This window comes from Culicoides brevitarsis, chromosome 1 (genome assembly GCF_036172545.1).
Source record: "Culicoides brevitarsis isolate CSIRO-B50_1 chromosome 1, AGI_CSIRO_Cbre_v1, whole genome shotgun sequence".
Classification (NCBI taxonomy): Eukaryota; Metazoa; Arthropoda; class Insecta; order Diptera; family Ceratopogonidae; genus Culicoides; species Culicoides brevitarsis.
In genome coordinates this window covers 34,038,721-34,059,481 of record NC_087085.1, presented here as the reverse complement: position 1 = coordinate 34,059,481, position 20,761 = coordinate 34,038,721, and the positions used below count along the sequence as shown (strand labels likewise).

Genomic DNA, 20,761 nt, shown 5'->3' with positions numbered 1-20,761 from the left:
CATTATATTAAGGTTTTTCGATTTAGTCTCTTTTGAGTAACTAACCTAGACGTTTCGTCAATATTTTGCAAAAAATTGTTTCATGAAACAGCAAAATGGACAACAAAATCCGGATTATGTGCTTTTTTCCGTTGATTTTGTCGGTAATTGTGACAATTATTTATCGTGAAGTCAATAAGGAGCCTCCAATTGATTGTAAGTTGTAGTTTCAATTCATTTTTTAAATTAATTTCAACTTTTTCTCACGTTTAATAAGATGAAGAATACCAAAAAATGCCTCCGTTGTATCTAATGGACGACTATGATGCTTGTATGAATGGCAAAAAAGGCGCAAAATATTGTGTTGTGAATATTTTAATTGAAAAAGATGAAAAATCTGACTTATGGAGACAGATTGAAAAATTTTCCGCAGACTATAAGCATCATTTTAGACATGACATCCTCAAATATGGCTTTTGTTTGGATCGGATAAGACAAAATTTAACAAATTTCGATCATACAAAGGAACATAGACATTCAAAAATGAATTCTATGGTAGATGAAATTCAATTCAGACAACTTGGAAAAATTTTAAAGGAGTATTCGTTCGATGTTCAAGACGAAAAGGACTTGGAATTGTACGTGAAGCACAAATTTCATACAGAATATGCCCTGAAAGCACATGCTAATGTCAGTTTTTGCATCTCCAATGATACTGAAAAGCAAGAAAATGGTAAGAAACTTCAAAACTGTTTAAAAAAAAGTGAAATATTTTAATTTTTTTTTACAGATTCTGGTTATTTTGGAATGAATTTTCTCGTTATGTCACTTATTGTTATCATAATTTGCGTAATAATTATCGCTACTATATTCGATTTTTGTCGCAGCCAAAAAACTTTAGTCTATCGTTAGTAATTTTTGAAGTTTTAAAATCAAATTTCTCGAGTTTGATAATTTTTTATCTCTTCACAGCTGCTGATTTTTGTTCTTGCATCTCGTTAAGGACGACTTTCACTAGTCTCTTCAACGATCCAACTAACTCGAATCAACTAGGAGTTTTCAACGTAATAAAAGTTGTTGGAGAAATGGGTGTCATTGTTGTTCACACAGCTTACTTTTGTTTCGCTTTTCCTTCTGGCATCCCGTTTTCGATTGAATCGCAAAGTTATGAACTTATTGTTCCCATTATTCGGAGTGGAGTCTTTCAACTTCAAAATTTGTTCGCAGTTACGGCTTTTTTGTCGTTTTATCCGAGCCTCAAAAAAATCCTAAACGGTGAAAGTGTAACTTTTAAAGACATTCAACGGATGATTTTGAAGCGAATTTTTCGTCTTTGGCCTGTGATAATTTTCGTGATGCTCGTTATTGCGACTTTTTTGACTCGCATTCAAGACGGGCCAATATGGATTGATCTCACGAGTTTCGAAATGTTGAGTTGTCGTCGTAATTGGTGGACCAATTTATTATTTGTGAATAATTTTGTGGCAACAACAACTGAGCCGTGCCTTCAACATAGTAAGTTTTCATTTTTAAATAAAAAAAAAATTGAACAAAAATGTATAAAAATATTTTTCAGCATGGCATTTAGCGGCAGAAATGCAAATTTTCGTTGTTGAAATGGTGATAATCTTAATTTTAGCTCGTTTTCCTAAAAAAGTTGGAACAATCCTCGCAAGTGTGACTTTGCTCGGAAATTTTGTCACAGCATTCGCCTTCGTTTATTCAGGAATTAATGGATTAGTTTTAGTAACAGTCGAGTAAGCATCATTTCCGCGCATTAAAATGCAAAAAAAAAATATTAAAAAATCGATAAATTTTGATAGGACAACTCGAAATCGCAACAGATTTGATGCAGAATTCCAACTTGGGCACATTCCTTTTTACACAAATTTTCCTGGATACTGTCTTGGATTGCTTGCAGCTTATATTCATTATCAAATTAGACACAAAAAACTTGATATGAGTTCGATTAGCAATACAAAAGTAAGTTTTTAATGTTGATTTCCGTTATTTTTTAGTTAAAAAATAACTTTTTCTTTTTCAGCTACGGATTTGGGCCATTTTGTTCTTCTTCAATCTTCTAATTTTGCTTCATCATTCATACTTAGTTGGAATTGTTGATGAACCTTCACTAATAATGGCTATTTACTCCACTTTTTGCAAGAATTTGGGAGCTATTACCACATTTACACTTTTAATTTTTATGGGAAATCCCGGAATTTCTTCACAAAATCTCCCTCAAAAGATATTGGGAATTACAAACGTTCCGTTAATCGACAACTTGTTGCTTAAATTATATGAATTTTTCAATTATCGCTTGTTTACAGTCCTTGCGAAGCTTACTTTGGGAGTTTTTCTCGTACATCCTTACGTTGCTGGATGGATTATTACTGATGGCAGACATCTTGTGATGTACGGAAATAATTTTGACATCACTTGGATCGCATTTTCAACACTTATCATTTCATATTTCATCGCAGCATGGCTATTTTTGTTTGTTCAAATGCCCGCAATTAATTTATTTAGACTTTTTGCGTTCAAGAAATCTGCTGGAAAGGGCAAAAAACTTGAATGATCCCCTTGAAAAGTTTATTTATTCAGCAAAAATATTTTAAACCGAAAACTTTCTTGAAAAGTTATTTCAACATTTTCAACATTGACGCAGAAATTGTAATTAAAAAAGCTTTGAGAATAAAATAATACTTTTTTTACATAAAAACAAAAAAAAAATAATAATGTCAATGTACAAAAACTTTTCACAAAAAACGAAAACTTCTGTCTGCAAATCACTTGTTTTTTATGCAAATCTCACTTAAAAGTTTTTTTTTTGTCCAATGTAAATTTTCTTCAAAAAGTCTAAATTTCATAAAGCTTGTTTTAGTCTCTTTTGGACGATTGAACCAAACGTCTCGTAAATATTTTGTAAAAATTGTTCCACGAAACAGCACAATGAACAACAAAATTCGGATTATGTGCTTTTTTCCGTTGATTTTGTCGGTAATTGTGACAATTATTTATCGTGAAATCAATAAGGAGCCTCCGATTGATTGTAAATTGAGGTTTGAATTCATTTTTGAAATTAATTTTAACTTTTTCTCACGTTAAATTAGATGAAGAATACCAAAAAATGCCTCCCTTGTACTTAATGGATGATTACGATGATTGTATGAATGGCGAAAATGGCGCAAAATATTGTGTTGTGAATATTTTAATTGAAAAAGATGAAAAATCCGACGTATGGAGACAAATTGAAGAATTTTCCTCAGACTATAAGCATCACTTTAGACATGACATCCTCAAATATGGCTTTTGTTTGGGCCGGATAAGACAAAATTTATCAAATTTCGATGTTACAGAGGCAAATGGAAGTTCAAAAATGAATTTTAAGATTGATGAAATTCAATTCAGACAACTTGGAAAAATTTTAAAGGAATATTCGTTCGATGTTCAAGACGAAAAGGTCCTGGAATTGTACGTGAAGCATAAATTTCGCACAGAATATGCCTTGAATGCACATGCTAATGTCAGTTTTTGCATCTCCAATGATGCTGAAAGACAAGAAACTGGTAAAAAAGTTCAAAAAGATTCTTAACATTAAGGGTTTATCATTTTTTTCGCAGATTCTGGATATTTTGGAGCGAATTTCCTCATCAAGTCACTTATTGTTACCATAATTTACACAATTTTCATCGCTACTATATTCGATTTGAATCGCAATCAAAATCCTTCAGATAATCGTTAGTCATTTTTGAAGTTTCAAACTCTAATTTTTTGAATTTGATCAATTTTTCTCTTCACAGCTACTGATTTTTGTTCTTGCATCTCGTTAAGGACTAATTTAACTCGTCTCTTCAACGATCCAACTAGCTCCAATCAATTTGGAGTATTCAACGTAATAAAAGTTGTCGGAGAAGCGGTAGTTGTTGTCGTTCATACAGCTTACATTTTGTTCGTTTTGCCTTCTGGCGTCCCGTTTTCGTTTGAATCAGAGACTTATGGACCATTCGCTCTTATTTTACGAAGTGTAACCTTTCAATTACAAAACTTTTTCGCAATATCGGCTTTTTTGTCCTTTTATCCGAATCTCACAAAAATTCTCAAAGGTGAAATTGTAACAGTCAAAGACATTCAGTGGATGATTCTTAAGCGAATTTGTCGTCTATGGCCTGCGATGATCTTCGTGATGCTCATTATTGCGACTTTTTTGACCCGCATTCAAGAGGGGCCAATATGGATTGATTTCTTAAGTTGCGAAATGTTGAGTTGTCGTCGTAATTGGTGGACCAATTTATTATTTGTGAATAATTTTGTGTCAACAACAACTGAGCCGTGTCTTCTGCAAAGTAAGTTTTCATTTTTAACCAAAAAAATTTGAACAAAAATGTATAAAAATATTTTTCAGCATGGCATTTAGCAGCAGAGATGCAACTTTTAGTGGTTGAAATTTTGGTAATCTTAATTTTAACTCGTTTTCCTAAAAAAGTTGGAACAATCATCGCAAGTGTCACTTTGCTGGGAATTTTTTTTACAACAACTGCCTTTTATAAATCAGGAATCAATGGATTAGTATTAGGAACAGTCGAGTAAGTCTCATTTTTTGAGATTTTGTATGCAAAAAAATAAAAAAAATCGTTAAATTTTGACAGGGATGCTCGAACTCGCTACAAATTTGATGCAGAGTTCCAACTTGGACACATTCCTTTCTATACAAATCTTCCCGGATTCTGTCTTGGATTACTTGCTGCTTATGTTTATCATCAAATTAAGCACAGAAAACTTAATTTGAATTCCATTAGTAAAACAAAAGTAAGTTTTTAATACTGAATTTCATTATTTTTGAACTAAAATTAAGATTTTTCCCTTTTAGCTCCGAATTTGGTACGTTTTGTTCTTCTTCAACGCTCTAATTTTACTTTATCATTCATACTACATTGGAATTGTTGATGAACCATCTTTAATAATGGCATTTTGTTCCACTTTTTGCAAGAATTTGGGAGCTTTTGTTACATTTACACTCTTAATTTTAGTGGAAAGTCCCGGAATTTCCACAAACAAGCTAATGATGAGTACGGGCATTTCGTTATTTGACACATTTTTACTCAAATTGTACAAATTTTGCAATCATCGCTTGTTCAAAGTCCTTGTGAAGCTCAATTTAGGGGTTTTTCTCGTACATCCTTACGTTACTGGACGGATTATAACTGATGGCAGACATCTTGTGATGTACGGAAATGCTTTCGATATCGCTTGGATCGGATTTTCAACACTTATCGTTTCATACTTCATCGCAGCATGGCTTTTTCTGTTCATTGAAATGCCCGCAATTAATTTATTTAGATTTTTCTCGTACAAAAAACCTGCTGGAAAGGGCAAAAAACTTGAATGGTCCCCTTAAAAAGTTGATTTATTCAATAAAAACTATTTAAATTTACGCTTTTCTATGCTAACCATGTGCTTGTTCACAATTTTAAGATCTAATGCCATCTTGAATTTCAGTTCTGAGTACTTTAGGGTCGTGTTGAATTTATAATTCCTCAGGAGGTAACATAGCATCGTTTTCATCGCAAGCAATGAATATTTCATGCCAATGCAGTTGCGTTGCCCAGCACTGAAGGGAATCCACGCGTAAGGATGACGTTTTTCCACATTTTCGGGCAAAAAGTTGTCGGGATTGAATAAATGTGCTTCGGGGCCCCAAATTTCCTCTTGTCGCTGCAACTTGAAAATCGGAATGACTAGAGAGGCGCCTTTGGGGAGTGTGTACTCGTCAAGTTGGATGTCTTCTTGCACCTCGCGACCAATAAAAGGAGTAATGGGGAACAAACGGAGCGTTTCTTGCAAAACCATCGTTAAGTAGTCGAGTTGTGAGATGTGATCTTGGGTGACTTCGTCATCGGCGGTCTCAAAAATTGAACGAAGTTCATCGACAACGCGTTCCTGAACATCAGGACTAAAAAAAAAATAATTAAATTTTAAATTTTCTGACAAAAAATCGGAACTTACTGCATTGCCATCATTAAAATACAGAAAGAAGTTGTCATGCCACTCGTTTCATTTCCCTGAAATAATAACAAAAAAAATTATTTACATGACAAAAAAATATTTTAGAGACAATTCTTACTCCTGCAATGAGCGTATCAATCTCATCTTTCAACATTTGCTCATCAAATTCCTTCGTATACTGGAATAATTTGTAAACTTGTTCCACGAAGATGCACGGCTTCCGTAACTCACTTTTCACATTCAACTCCGATGACACGGGCTTCACGTAAGTTTTCTCCGCATTCTCAATTACACGTGATGATACCGTTCTCAAACCACTCCATGCTTTGGATTCAATCACGTACGCTTTCGTGAAATTATAAATTTGCTTTGGATGGTAAAAAATATTGAAAATTCGTTTATTGATGGTTTCTGCAAGGCTAAAAATTAAAAAAAAATAAATAAAAAAAATTAGATTTAATTTTTTTTGACCTCACATGTCGGCACTTTGAATGTAAATATCTCCCGTTGGTCCTTGGAAATCATGATCGAGCCCCATTGACGTCGCTAAGTGAAAAAAAAAATAAATTATTCGAAGAAATTGATTTAAATTGCGTGTAACTCACTACAAATCATGTCTAACGTGCATTTTCCTACAAAATGGTACAAATCGAATTCGCCTCTTCCGAGATGTTTGCTCATGTATTGTGACATGCGAGCACTTGAACGATTGAATATCGGCATGAAGCTCTGTAGTAACTTTGGTGTGAAGCAATTGTTTAAATATTTGCGATGGAATCTCCAGACATTAGCTAAAAAAATAGAAAAAAAAATAATTAATGAAACAATTCTTAAAGAAATTAAAAAAAAAATAAATTTCTAACCAACATTAATGAATTTAATTTTTAAAAATTTAAAAATTAATTGAAATTAATTTTCAATTATTAAAAAATATATTTTTAAATATTTTACTTAAAAACATTTTTTTGATTAAATTTTAATTTTTTTTTTAAATATTGTTTAAAAATATTTTATTTTTTTTTAAATATTTTTTTTTTAATATTTAATAAAAAATATTTTAAAAATAAAATTTTTGAATTTATTTTTGATTTTTTTTTTAATTTTCAACTTGAAATTTTCTCAACTCACATTTACATGAAATCAATCCCAAATTAACACTCAAAAACTCATAAGCAAACGCCTTATCGAGACATTTCACGGAATTCAAGATACTTTTCACATAATCCAAATTTTTTATCATCAAAATTAATTTATTGCCAAGCCAGAATCTCGCCACATTTTCGTAACAATCGACAATTTCCAACACTTCGGCGAGAATTTCTTCATTTGATTTCCCGAAAAATCGTGGCAAGACTCCCAACAACGGAACTCCCTTGGGGCCGGGAATTTTTTCTCCCAAAATTTCCAAATTTCTCCTGTTCAATTTGTACTGCAGAAGACACAGGAGCAAAATTACTGCGAGAATTATGAAAATTAGCATCGTAACCCGATCGCGGAGAGAAATGACAGATAACTGAAAATGTCTTTTCGTGTCACGTTACTATTTATTTAAATTGCAAGAAGAAGCGCTACTGATGAGTAAACAAAAACAATAAAAAAATTATCGAAATGATTGTTTATTGTTTCAGAGTACAACGAAGAAAGGCGTTTTTCGCTACAAAAAAACTGCGTGCATTTAATTTTTGTTTACTTTGTAAGGTTTTCACATGTGACTCCCATTAGATAATGAAATTTATTGAAGAAAAACAAACGTTTGTTACACTTTTATGACGTTATGACGAACAAATGACCGACAATTAGCATTTATTGTAAAAGTGACCTAACATTGTGTGAATTCTAGACACGTTTTGAGACATCAAGGAAGCAATGAACGCAATACACGAGACTCAGTGCCAAAGAGTTCAATGCAATTAAAGAGATAAACTCGTAGAAAATGAATAAAATTGACGTAATTTTAACACGTTTTATGAAAAGGGCAATAAAACTATAGATCAAACAAATAATTACTATGAATTAATTGAAAGTAAAATCTCGACAAACCTAACGGAGAATTATAATTTATTACTTTTGTCTAACAGATTGCTAACTTTTAATACGTCTGAGAACTTTAACGACTAAGTAGTGCAAAATGACACACATCATTAGATTTATTGATCAAGTTCATGCTGGCATTGCACTTGAAGTTTTACGGTAAATTCACGTTTATGACAAACTTCTCGTATTTATGAATGAAAAATAAAAAAATGTATTTCAAGGACAATTACTTCACTACTATTTTAAATATTATTTTTTGAGAAAAATTTAAATTTAGCTTAAAAAAGATTGAATAAGCAAAAAAGCGATTTCCAAATTTTGACAATTTTTTCCAAATTTTAAAATTATTTAATATTTAAATGAATTACAAAATTTTTAAAAAATAAAATTATACTTTTAATTTGAAATTAATTATTTTTTCATTTAAATTACGAAGTTTAATTAAATTATTATTTTATTTTTAAATTTGGAAATCGCCATTTCGCTAATTCAAACTTTTTTTAATAAAAAATTATTTTTTTTCTCATAAAAAAATTAAAATTAAGAATATTGAAAAATTTCTTAACATTTTTTAAAAGATATCCGTTTATTTTAATTAAAAAATCAAATTTCTTATTAATTTTCAGTCTTTTAAAACTTTAACTTCACTTCTCATTTCATTTTGAATTAATTTTTAACTTTTGCACTTTTTGTAGTTCATAAATCATGTAACTCAAAACCTTTTTTTTATATTTTTCACACTTTTCCGCTAAAATACTTACATGGCACCGCAATTAATCCCTTACTAACTCCCAAAAAATCGTATGCAAATGCTTTATCCAGACATTTATCCGAGTTTAAAATAATTTTCAGGTATTCCGGCACCTCAATAGCAACTAATAATATTGGACCGAACCATGCTTTCACGAATCTGCCGTAAGGTTTCATCAGTTCCCACACCAAATCAAATATTTCATCGTCTTTTTTGCCAAACAAATCCACTAAGATCCCCAAAAGCGGATGTCCTTTTGGTCCGGGAATTTTCGCCGCATGTTCGTACATATTTTTGCGACTTTGCCGCCATTTAATGAAACAAAGTGCGACAATTATTAGGAACCATAACACATAATGCATATCGAAAATTTAAAATTTTGTTCTCTGTCGTATCGGAAAATCTCACAAAAATAAACAAGCAATTAATTATTGCATTGAATGTTTATTAAATTTTTACAATGCTAACCGCGCGACAGCAACCAAACGACTGAGAGTGTTAATTTTCCCTGTCGAGCATTTAAGATGCGTAGAGATTGACCTTTTTCGGTGCAAATGTAGCTGTTGTAGACAATTGAAGTCATCTATCGTTTGCATCAAGTGTTTTTCAGTGGCAATAGAATTTTTTTCGTGTAAAAAGCACGCCAGTTATAGATCATAGAAGTTAATGATATGCTTGCTTTTCTCATTATCTAGAGAGAGACCAAGAGGAGATATGACGCAAATTGGTGTATTAGTCATTAATTATAGTTATTGCTGCGAAAAGAGCTAATTAAAGGTCATTTGAGGATTTTGCTAATTAAAAAAAATCCGTACCTATAATTTATTTTTTTTAAGAAAATATTTTTTTTTTACAAAAATAATCTTTTTTTCGATAAGTTTTTGTCTTATATTTTAAAGAAAATTATAAAAAAAATTAACTTTGTTGAGAATTCACATAATGAAATTAGAATTTAAAGAAATAATATAAATTATTATTAATTTTTTTTTTAATTTTGATAATTTTTAAAAATATCTTTGAAAAATAGCTTCAAAAATAAACATAATTTTTTATTTTTATTTATTTAAATTTAATAATATTTAATTTATAATTAATTATCTTTAAATATTTTATTATTTATATTTAATATTTATTGTTAAATAAATATTTTAATTATTTTTTGGCTTCATAAAAATTGTCTGCTTTGTCATTGATGAGCTTTTTAAACAAATTAAATTAAATTTAATTAAATTTTTAAATTAATAATTTTTAACTAATTTATTTTTTTTAATTCTTTAAAAAATTCTTTTTTAAAATAAATTATTTTTAATGGAATATTATCTTTTTTTGCCCATTTTTACTATAATCAACAATAATTTAATCAATTTATAATTTTTACACAATTCACACGCTTTTTAAATACTTTTATGATGCACTTATTTACACGTTTTTTTTTATTTTTTTTAAGTAAGGCCGCTCCAAATTTTTTTCGAACTTTTTGTCTCAAGAACTTTTTTTCAAAATGGGGGGGGCAAAAAAATAAAAAAAAATTTGAAATACTTTTTTCATACAAAATGACAAAATTTTAACAATTTTTGATCAATAATGAATATTTTAGTTATTTTTGTGGTATCTGCATTGAGATTCAATAATTTAAAATTGATCTCAGAGTATTTCAAGGTAAAAATTTAAACCAAAAAAATTCAAAAATATAACTGTTTTTGAAAAATATTTTTTTTTTTAAAAATTTAAAGAAGAAAATTCATGTTAAAATACTATTTTCAATATAAAAAATCTTAAAAGTTGACATTTTTAAAAAAAACTTTAGAATTCTCTTTGAAAAAATATGAAAAAAGACCAAAAAACGGTCAATTTTCATGAAATTTTCAACTTTTTTTTTTTATTTTGCCCCATTGGATTTTCGACTTTTGAAATGGGGCATGGGACAAAAAGTTCAAAAAAAATTTGGAGCGGCCTAATTGATGTTAAATGTGAGCCCTTAATGCACATAATTTCAATGCCTTTCGAACCAATTATTTTAATTATTATTATCGCATCATCAGAAAATGATTATAATTATTTAATTTAAATTAAAATGTGAGAAAATATCAATCATTGCGCTCCACATGCAACCAACAATTAGCTTAAATGGAGTTATTAAACTCGGAAACGGAAATAAATTAACATGTTTTCCGAGGAAAAACTCACCATCTGACGCAATTAATCCCTTATTGACACCCAAGAACTTGTACAAGTAATTTTTTTGCACACATTTGTTTGAATTTAGGATTGTTTGCACGTGCTGTGGCTTATCCGCGTAAATCCACAGCATATTTCCGTACCAAACTTTCGTTGGCGACCCATATTTATCCAGTGTTTCGCCCAAAACGTCAAAAATGTTCTTTTTGCCGCAAAAAATCACTTTTAGCGCAGTTCCAAGCAAGGGGAAACCATTTTCGCCGGGAATTTTTGCAGCTGCCACGTACATCGACCATCGCGATGCATTGTAGAGAACGACGAGAAGCAAAAATATTACGATAAGTAGAAAGTCGAGCGTCATGAGAGGGCCGCTTTTACTACTTAGACTTGTTCGAAACGAAATTTAATGGAAAACTAGAAGTCATTAGATGCACACAATCGTTTTTATTGAGAAACGTTTTGTCGAGAAAAAAAATTCTTTTTCAAGTTGACACGAAGTCACGTCGAAACTTTGTTGCATAAAGTATATGACAAGAGAAAAGGAGACACGTGACCGACAAAACTGAATCTTAACCTTTGTTGTTGTCAAAAGTGCCATTTTTTCATAGAATTCAACTTTATTTAAACTTCCTTCTTGGAAGTGCTGTAATAGAGCAATTTGAAGGCACTTATCGTCGGCATTTCGAAGGTAACGAAGCAAATTGCCGCAGTTAGTGTCGTCGCAAGCACCGCAAATGGGTAAAGATGCATCAAGATGTCAACCATTGACCCGTACTTGACGAGACTTGAGGTAGTTGCTGCGATAACGAACAATAGGACGGGTACGTGAACGATATAAATGCCGTAATTGATCTTTGACAAAGGCTTGAAGATGTAACAATCGTTGAATAATTTCATGACTCCCGGATTTTCATCAGTTTTTGACGAGTTGAACATTTGCAGGATGACTGTAGCAGCAGGCAGAACACACAAGTTCCTCGAAAGAGTCGATAAAATTGGAAAAACGATAGATGGATGCTGGATTCGATGGAAATACATGACGTAAGAGTAAAATCCAACAGGAACAAAGGAAATGAGGAAGATTGAATTCCATTTTTTGAAGACCTAAAATGAAAATTTACAAGGTAAGCCTCTTATAAATACTTGAAATTTCAAAACTCACCCAATTTTCGTTCAAATTCTTGCCATTTTTGATCAATTTCAGTTGAACGTAAGCCACAATCATGCCAATTACGTATCCATTAGTGTTTGTAAGTGGATTAATGTGCATTTTCTGATAGTTTTCTTCGAAACGGAATGTTGTTCTTTGCGCGCTAAAAGAAAATTTCTTCATAAATAGCCTAAAAATCAATTAAAACTTACTCCAAATCCGCTAAATAGATGCCGATCAGTCCATTTCCATACAAAAACAGGACTTGAAAGATATTTGTCAGAACAAAAGTAGATGTTAACACTAAACTTGACAGGTTTTTCCATTTATTAATGATAATGAGCACCAATAACTCCATTACAAACATTTGCATTTCGACGGCAACATGCCATGCTTCAAAAAATAATGCATTATTATCTAAAAATATTCATAAATAATTTACTTACTTTGCTGTAGACACTGAAAATATCGTTTTAAAGGTTATCTAACACATTTTTCGTTGCAGCAGAAACATGCAAAAACTTACCGGTTCGTCAGATCGCAGCAAATTATTCAAAAATAAAATGTTGGTCCACCAATTTTTGCGACAAAACTCCTTTTCTTGGTCTAAAATGTCGTTAAGAATCGGTCCTGAAGAGATTTTCGTAGCAAGAGTGGCGTTAAAGAACATCATCAAGGTCATCAATGGAAGTAAGCGAACGACTCGTTTAACAATCATCTCCAAAAAATCCATTTTTGTTAATGATTTTTGGTCAACAATGATTTTTTTCGCATTTTTATAGAACGACAAGAAGCCACTGAGCAGGAAAAAGTTTTGAAGAAGAATTACGAAGGATGCAAATACGGAAGTGTACGGTTGATGAGCTTCACATTCCATCGTCAGAGGATTTTCCATGCCAATTTCCGCGAAAAGGACTCGAATGTGGACCAAAATTACGATTTGTTCCGCATTGACACGAATAGCATCGATGAAGGCAGTTTCAGATGAACGATTTTCGAATAAACGTTTGACGTTGTGTGGCAATGAGAAGATTTGAAAGTATTTAAGAGCAGTTTTTGTGGTTTGAATATTTTTAGATACGGTTCCAACGATAATGATGGTCAATATTGACACAATAATGAACGTGAATAGGATGTCGAAAAGGTCAAAAGCTGAAATTTGATGGAAATTCATTAAAAATTTAGGTAAAAAATTAATTTTCTTACACATTCGAGCTTTTTCAGTTTCATCAGTCATACAAAATTTAACTTTTTGATCACTTTTTAGTCCATAAGAGGCAAGAAGATCATCAAAAATCACTTTTTGAACCAATTTTTCTTCATTTTTGGTTCGATTTCTCATCATTTTGTTAACAAAAGTCCCTTTGAAGCCCACATCAAGATGTTCATTCAAGCAAATTCCCCTTTTAATCTTGTCATGTCGAAAATGACACCTCCGATCACGTGAAAAATCCTCAATTTGTCGCCACAAACTGCTGTTAGAGCCTTCAAAGAGTTGAACATCGACGACACAATACGTGAAATTTCGTTTGTAAATTGCTCGACATTGATCGTAGTCGTCATATTTGAATAAAGGAGGCATTTTATGGTATTGCAGCTCTGAAAAATCATGTTTGGTAAGTAATTTTGAAATAAAAACTGAAAAATTTACCATCAATTGGGCACTTTTGAGATGCAAAGTAGAAAAAAATTATAGGCCACAAGTACAAGGCAAGCATTTTAATGAAAAGTTTCATTTTTTCAAGCAAAAATTTAAACTAATCACGATAAAAGGTGATTGAATACTGCCGAATTGCATAAAAAAAAATATTAAATATTTCTTTTTTGAATTTTTAATTGTGAGAAAAAAAATTTTTTATGTAAAAAAAATTTCTAAATTTATTCAAAAAAATTTCCATTCATTCACTTGAAATCCCTCCTCTCGATTTGTACCATGTGCTTGTTCGTTATTTTCAGATCGAGACACATTTTGAACTTGAGCTCGTGATATTTGATGTGCGTGGTGAACTTGTAGTTACGTAACAAGTGACACAGCATTGTCTTCATTGCGAGTAACGAATAACGCCATCCGATGCAGTTTCGTGGCCCTTGCGAGAACGGCAAAAAGCAGTATGGATGACGTTTTTCCACATTTTCGGGCAAAAAGTTGTCGGGATTGAACAAATGGGCATTTTCGCCCCATAATTTCTTGTTGCGATGCACTTTGTAGATGGGCATGATAATGCAGGCACCTAAAAAAAATTCATAAAAATTTAATTTTTTGAGTGATTTTCATATCAAAAGTCAAGAACTGACCTGCTGGAATTTCAAATTTATCTAATTTTGTGTCTTTGAGTGCTTCTCTGCCAATTAGAGGTGTAATCGGGAAAAGTCTTAATGTCTCATTCATCACCATGGACAAATATTCGAGCTTTGAAACGGCTTCCGGCGTCACAGGTTGATCTTTTGTGTCGAAAACGGACCGTAATTCGTCGACAACGCGTTCTTGTATGTCTTGATGCATGGCCAGCATCAACAAGCAGAACGAAACGCTCAAGGCGCTTGTTTCATTTCCCTAAAAATATAATAAAAAGTTAACAAAAACAAACAGGAAGATGAAAAATCGTGACTCACGCCTGCTATTAGCGTATCAAGCTCATCATCGACACACTGTCTATCGAATTCCGGTAAGTTTTTCTCTAATTCAAAGACTTTGTCAACGAAAATCTTCGGTTTTCGCAATTCTGATGTCTCTTGACCTTCTTTTACTTCGTTATTGTTGTCATCTTCCGTAAATTCTAATTTCTGAGCTTTTTTTGGTTGTTGCTGTTGAAGTTTTTGCCTCTTCCAAAAATTTTCTTTCACTTTTTTCGACGTTTTACGAAGATTACTCCAAGCATGTTCCTCTTCGCGATACAATTTGGTCCATTTATAGAACGCCAATGGATGCCATAGAACATTAAAAATTCGTTGATTAATGTTTTCAGCAATTCTTTAAAAGAAAAAATTATTTTTTTAACGTTTCATAAGATTAATTGAACATTTCTTACGTTTCAGCTGACTCCAAATAAAGATCTCCATCAGCATTTTGCAAATCGCACGTTTCCCATCCCATCGCCGTGCCACAAATCATATCCAACGTACACTTTCCGATGGCATTGTAGATGTCAAAGGGCTCTTCTCCCAATTTGCACGCTAATCTATTCGCCATAGTCTTTGATTTCACATTAAAAATCGGCAAAAAGCTCTGAAGGAGTTTCGGATTGAAGCACGGATTCAAATATTTTCGGTGCGTTTTCCACATTTCAGCTAAAAAGGAAGGAAAAGTGAAACGATGAGAAGGTTATCTCGAAGAAGAGTTGAAATAAAATACCAGGCGCTGACATTAATCCACAATTAACCCGCAGAAAGTCATAAGGAAAGGCCTTTTGTAAGCAATTTGGTGAGTTTAAAATTATTTTCAAGTCTTCCGGACTGTCGACTAAAATAGCGAGAACGGGTCCAAACCAAGCCTGTTAAAAATGTTATCTGTTTTAGCTGTAGCGAAAAAAAAATTGGAAAGAAAAATACTTACCTTCGCTGGTGAGCTGTAATCATCTAAAATTTGATCGATTACTTTGAGGATATCTTCGTTATTTTTTCCTATAAAAGCATGCATGGCACCAAGTAATGGCCCTAAAAATGTAAAAAAACATTAAAATTGTTCATTATCGCAGATTATTTATTTATTTTTTTTTTGTAATTTTTAAATCAAAATTTGGAAATGTTTTTACATAAAAAATTATTAAATTTAAATTTTTTTTACAATTGATCAATATTTTTGTTGTTTTTCAAGTGAGATTTAATAATTTTTAAGTTAAAAATTGATAAAAAAAAAAAAAGGAAAATTAGTAACTGTTGAAACTTAATTAAAAAATTATTTAAATAAATTTTATTTTATTTTATTTAAATTAAATTTAATATTTTTTAATGATTTAAATTAAATTATTTTTTTAAATTCTTTAGTATTTTTGTGCAAAATATTTTTTAGAGAAAAACTTCCGTTAATTTTAATACAAATATTTTTATAAATTTCAATAACTTTAAAAAAATCTTAAAAAATTATAAAAATTATTTTTTTTAAAGATATTTTATAATTTTTTTATCTCAATATTTGTTTCAAAATTTTTAATTTTAGAACAAACAATTGAAAGAAAATTGTTAAATATTTTTTTTTTTCAATTTTAGATGCATTTTGTGACAATTAAATACTCACACGATGGAGGCCCTGGCATATTTTCAGTCATTTCATACAATTTCCGCCTGCTGACCCGCAATTTGAAATACAGCAAAATCAGGGCAATTATCACATTTATAAACCAGAATAAGAAATTCATATTGCAACACTATTTAACGTCACAAAAAAAATATTTGCAGTCAAGTCTTTATCTCTCTCTTGTTGTTTATTCGCAACACTTATGCAACACTACTATTTGTTTTTCTCAATAATATCGTGTAAGTAATAATTGATCTTCGGTAATATTTCTCTCTCTGTTTCGACACGTTATGACGTGCTTTTCTGCAATTTCACTTTCTTTTCTCCTCTTTCAGTTTTGCCGAACTTTTGTCCGAAGGTCAACACAGCTGCTTTTGTCGTTAAGACAAAATAGTCCTCGAGCACGCCTGAAGTGAGATCTCCTATGTACAAGCACCAACTGTCGTCCGAGCGACGAATGCGAGCCTTTTTATGCACTTTCCGCATGTTAACGACGAAACACAGCCGAGCATTATGCACAAATGCAGCAACGTAACGCGCTCGTCTAACGTACGGCGCGCGACTTATGTTTATAACGAAAAATAGCTGCAATTTATTTAGGTCACTGGAAAGAAATTTATTAACTAATGCATAATCCGTACACTTGCACTTTTCTTTGCATCGCGCCAATTGATGTCAAACACATGTTCGCATGCGGTCCATTACGGGAAACCAGTTTCTGGCAACTTTTGCAATCCATGCCGCTTGTTTAGAAGCTAAAAAAAATTGAAAAACGTGCAAGTTACAACGTAATATTGTAATTTCTTGCGAACTGTGTGAATAAGCAAGTCAATGAACGTTCAATTTGAATGAATCGCCGTAGTGAGACAGTTCTATTATTTATCTCAGGCTTAACACGGCAATAGCTTAATTAAAAGTGCGAATTGCGAAAAACCGGTAATACACATAAAAATGATAGTAGTAATTATTCGGGTACTAGGTCAGTAAATTGTTAAAAAAATAATTTTGTTGTGAAAAATTGTGATAATTATCATTATTGAACAATATTTTGCGTCAATTACGAGATTTGCGTCACTCAAAAATTTGTTAGAATATTGTGGAAAAAACAGAAAAGCCGGAAGAATGACATGTTCGTGACATAATAGGCCGTCAAAATACAATATCATGTTCAAGGAAGATAAGCTAGTTTGTTGTGTGGTGACTTAGCAAGGATTTGTTTATTTGCTAAGTGTTTTGTTTAAATTAAAAGATAAATTCTTCTGATCGGAAATACCGTAACGTAGGTAGTTTTCATAGAAAAAATCGTTACATCAACAAAAGTATATTTTGATTTCCTTTACTTGAAAGCTTGAATGTTAAAATTACGATTTTTACGAGTTTTGGATTTTTAACAAAATTTGTAAATATTTTTTTATTTTTAATAAATTCTGCAAAAAAATAATAATTTATAAATATAAAAAATAAATTTTTCATATTAATTTTCAGATTTTTTTTTAGAAATTATTCAAATACACATGAACAATTTGATTTCTTAACATAAAATATTTTTTCAATATTTTTTTTTTTCATAAAATTATTTGTTTACACAAATATTGTTAAAAATATTTAAAAAAAAATTGCATTAAAAATTAAAATTTTACCGTAATATTGTTAAAGGAACAAAATTTAAAATATATTTTCGTTAATAAACTTTTTTGTTTATAAGAATAATATTTATGCATTACGGTAAATAATTACGGTAATAAAAAAACAAATAAAGTTTTATAGTTTTTGTATGAAACAAAACGCTGATCGATCAATATTGAGATCTCATAAAATGATTTTTTTCTCAATGAAAAATATCTATTCAATTTAATATTTTAATCTAAACGGATATTTGAAGCAGAATTGATTTTTCTACCGTAAAGTAAATAATTGTAAAGTTAAAGAAAAATTGTAATGAAACGAAAAATGTACCAATAATAATTTATTAATTTTATTTATTTTTTTTTTATTTTTTTATAAAATTTGAACAATTTTTCAGTTATATCGAAAATTTAAATTCGTATCAAAATTTTCTTCATGCTAAATAAAAATTTAAAAATTTAAATTACAATAAAACCACAAAAATAATTGAAAATTGTAGAGTTTCAGTTGAAAATAAAAAAAATGGAATCTAAAAATTTTTATGGAACAAAATTTAATTTCCATTTTCGTTAAGAAAAGAATTTTTTAAAATTCACTTAAAAATTACATATATACTTTACGGTATGTCATTTTTTGATCTGCTCAATGAATTTTAAACAGAAAAGTGAAAAAAAAATCAAAACTCACGCACATTTTCCATTAACTGCTCTTACTCTTGTTGGAACATAAATAATTTCCAATGGAAAGTCATCACATAACTTGTCAGCGATTACCTAATTTCTAATGTAACACGCACCTGCTTGCTTTTAATGTTGCCTGACCTTCACATTGATTCACGTACTTTTTTTTTTATTACATCATCTGGTTACTGCTACGAGCGAAAATCAGGAAGTTTGAACCTGTTTCGCAATTCATTCATAAAATCGTAGGAGAAAGGTGATATTTTCTCTCGTGCAGTAAAATGAATGAATCTCAACGAATTTCATTGTCACGAAAATTAATTACTTTTTAATTTTTTTTTTTAAATTAATTGTCAGTATCTTTTTAGACGAGACGTGAAAATGTTCTTATTGGTAATTTTTCTTGTCGTCTTCCTGATTTATTTCCATTTTTCACGCTTGGAAATGTATAAACTCACGAAAGACATTCCTGGGCCGCCTTGTTACCCAATTATTGGTTCAGCGCATCTCTTTTTCAACAAAAGTTGTGAGGGAATTTTCAATCAAATCCGGGATTTGCTTCAGAAATTCGAATCTCCTGCGAAAATTTGGTGCGGACCTGTTTTGGCATTGTTAATTGACGATCCCGATGATCTTCAAGCAGTTTTCAATTCTGACGATTGTTTGGAAAAATCTTACGTTTACAATTTTTTCGGTTGTGCCAAAGGATTATTTGCTGCTCCGGCGGATATTTGGAAAATTCATCGAAAATTGCTGAACAATTGCTTCAGTTTTAGCGTGATGCAGAAATATTTTCCGATTATGAATGACAAAGCGAAGGTTTTTGCCAAAGTTCTCGAGAAAGAAGTTCATTTACGAAGAGAATTCGATGTTTTGGAGTACACGGGACGATGTACGTTGGATATGACATTCGCGACGAATTTTCAGTTGGATATCGATGCGCAACGCGATGAATGGGGAAGGAAATATTTGATCGCTCTCGAGAAGTAAGTTCGATTTTTTATGAGTTTTTCGAAATTTTCTAATTTTTTTTCTTGTAGATTGGCAGAAGCAATCAGCGAACGTGTCTTTAGTGTCTTCCATCATCCGAATTTTATCTACAAATTCACCGCATGGGGCAGACAAGAACACGAAAGTCGCTTAGTGTTCAATCAAGCAGCACGTCTTGTCATTCAAAACAGCCATTCGTTGGAAAAATCTACGAAAAATGTGTCAGAATCGATGCCTTTTATCACAAAATTGATGCTCCTGAAGGATTGCAGCCCGAAAATTTTCACTCCAGATGCCGTAAAAGATGAAATTGATACATTAGTTGTTGGAGTAAGACCTTATTTTTATGAAAAATTTAAAAATTTCTTAAAAATTTTTATATTTTAAGGGCAATGAGACAACTGGCTTGACTCTCGCCTTCACACTTTTAATGTTGGGCATGCATCCAGACATCCAAGAACGCGTTTATCAAGAAATTTGTTCAAATAATGTGGAAGAAGATCCAACTTACGACACTTTAACTCGTTTGACGTACATGGAAATGGTAATTAAGGAAACTCTGAGGCATTTTGCTGTTGGACCTGTTATCGGGAGGAAGGCAACAGCTAATGTTAAGCTAAGTTCGTACAAAAAAATTGACTTTTATGACAAAAAATTAAAATTTTTATCGTTTTTAGACAAATATACGATCCCCAAAGGCGCTCAACTCGTAATCTGTTCATACAGCATCCATCGCAACCCGAAATTTTGGGGTCCTGACGTCTTGAAATTCGATCCAGAACGATTTTCAGCCGAAAATTCCAAGAATCGACATCCTTTTTGTTACATTCCTTTCAGCGGAGGTCCTCGAAATTGCATCGGTAATTAATATTTTTTGATAATTTCATGTCAAAATCACGTAAAAACTTTTTGAACAGGCATAAAATACGCATGGATCAGCATGAAACTCGTATTATGGCATTTACTGAAGAAATATCGCATCCACACGTCACTCAAATGGGAGGAACTCAAACTCATGATAAGCGTTACTCTCAAACTTGTGAATCGCCATCTGATTTCTGTGGAATTACGATGAAAACCCGTCATTAATAATGTAATCGTGATGACATGAAATACTTTGTGCGATATTATTGTCA

General features: G+C 31.3%; 5 protein-coding genes across 7 annotated transcripts; 2 read left to right on the top strand and 3 right to left on the bottom strand.

Annotated features, from left to right (window-relative positions):
* Positions 1-18: 18 nt before the first annotated feature.
* Positions 19-5,458, top strand: LOC134837715 (uncharacterized). The gene is made up of 14 exons (XM_063853102.1): positions 19-195; positions 257-712; positions 770-886; positions 952-1,494; positions 1,556-1,736; positions 1,803-1,962; positions 2,024-2,553; positions 2,925-3,028; positions 3,090-3,545; positions 3,600-3,716; positions 3,780-4,322; positions 4,382-4,562; positions 4,626-4,785; positions 4,847-5,458. Exons 1-14 carry the CDS (start codon positions 96-98, stop codon positions 5,372-5,374), a joined length of 4,176 nt encoding a protein of 1,391 aa, XP_063709172.1. The 5' UTR covers positions 19-95; the 3' UTR covers positions 5,375-5,458.
* Positions 5,322-11,342, bottom strand: LOC134827295 (cytochrome P450 4C1-like). Of its 3 annotated transcripts, none has more exons than XM_063839883.1 (6): positions 10,955-11,342; positions 6,588-6,773; positions 6,459-6,528; positions 6,101-6,401; positions 5,983-6,038; positions 5,322-5,929 (listed from the first exon to the last, which is right to left on the bottom strand). In XM_063839883.1, the coding sequence occupies exons 1-6, from the start codon at positions 11,304-11,306 to the stop codon at positions 5,398-5,400; spliced, it is 1,497 nt and encodes a 498-aa protein (XP_063695953.1). In that variant the 5' UTR covers positions 11,307-11,342; the 3' UTR covers positions 5,322-5,397. The 3 variants fall into 3 exon arrangements, with proteins under 3 accessions (XP_063695953.1, XP_063695954.1, XP_063695952.1); XM_063839884.1 differs by lacking the exon at positions 10,955-11,342 and adding an exon at positions 8,778-9,114; XM_063839882.1 differs by lacking the exon at positions 10,955-11,342 and adding an exon at positions 7,111-7,509.
* A 224-nt stretch (positions 11,343-11,566) lies between these two features.
* On the bottom strand, positions 11,567-13,677 carry LOC134837714 (nose resistant to fluoxetine protein 6-like). The gene is made up of 6 exons (XM_063853101.1): positions 13,302-13,677; positions 12,622-13,247; positions 12,542-12,554; positions 12,308-12,488; positions 12,108-12,258; positions 11,567-12,049 (listed from the first exon to the last, which is right to left on the bottom strand). Exons 1-6 carry the CDS (start codon positions 13,675-13,677, stop codon positions 11,567-11,569), a joined length of 1,830 nt encoding a protein of 609 aa, XP_063709171.1.
* A 320-nt stretch (positions 13,678-13,997) lies between these two features.
* On the bottom strand, positions 13,998-16,815 carry LOC134837713 (probable cytochrome P450 313a4). Its single transcript, XM_063853100.1, has 6 exons — positions 16,671-16,815; positions 15,649-15,749; positions 15,448-15,586; positions 15,283-15,383; positions 14,391-14,649; positions 13,998-14,326 (listed from the first exon to the last, which is right to left on the bottom strand). The coding sequence occupies exons 1-6, from the start codon at positions 16,813-16,815 to the stop codon at positions 13,998-14,000; spliced, it is 1,074 nt and encodes a 357-aa protein (XP_063709170.1).
* Positions 16,816-19,852: 3,037 nt separating this feature from the next.
* LOC134826956 (probable cytochrome P450 313a4) lies at positions 19,853-20,727 on the top strand. The gene is made up of 4 exons (XM_063839470.1): positions 19,853-19,955; positions 20,014-20,245; positions 20,303-20,485; positions 20,543-20,727. Exons 1-4 carry the CDS (start codon positions 19,857-19,859, stop codon positions 20,698-20,700), a joined length of 672 nt encoding a protein of 223 aa, XP_063695540.1. The 5' UTR covers positions 19,853-19,856; the 3' UTR covers positions 20,701-20,727.
* The last annotated feature ends 34 nt before the right edge of the window (positions 20,728-20,761 follow it).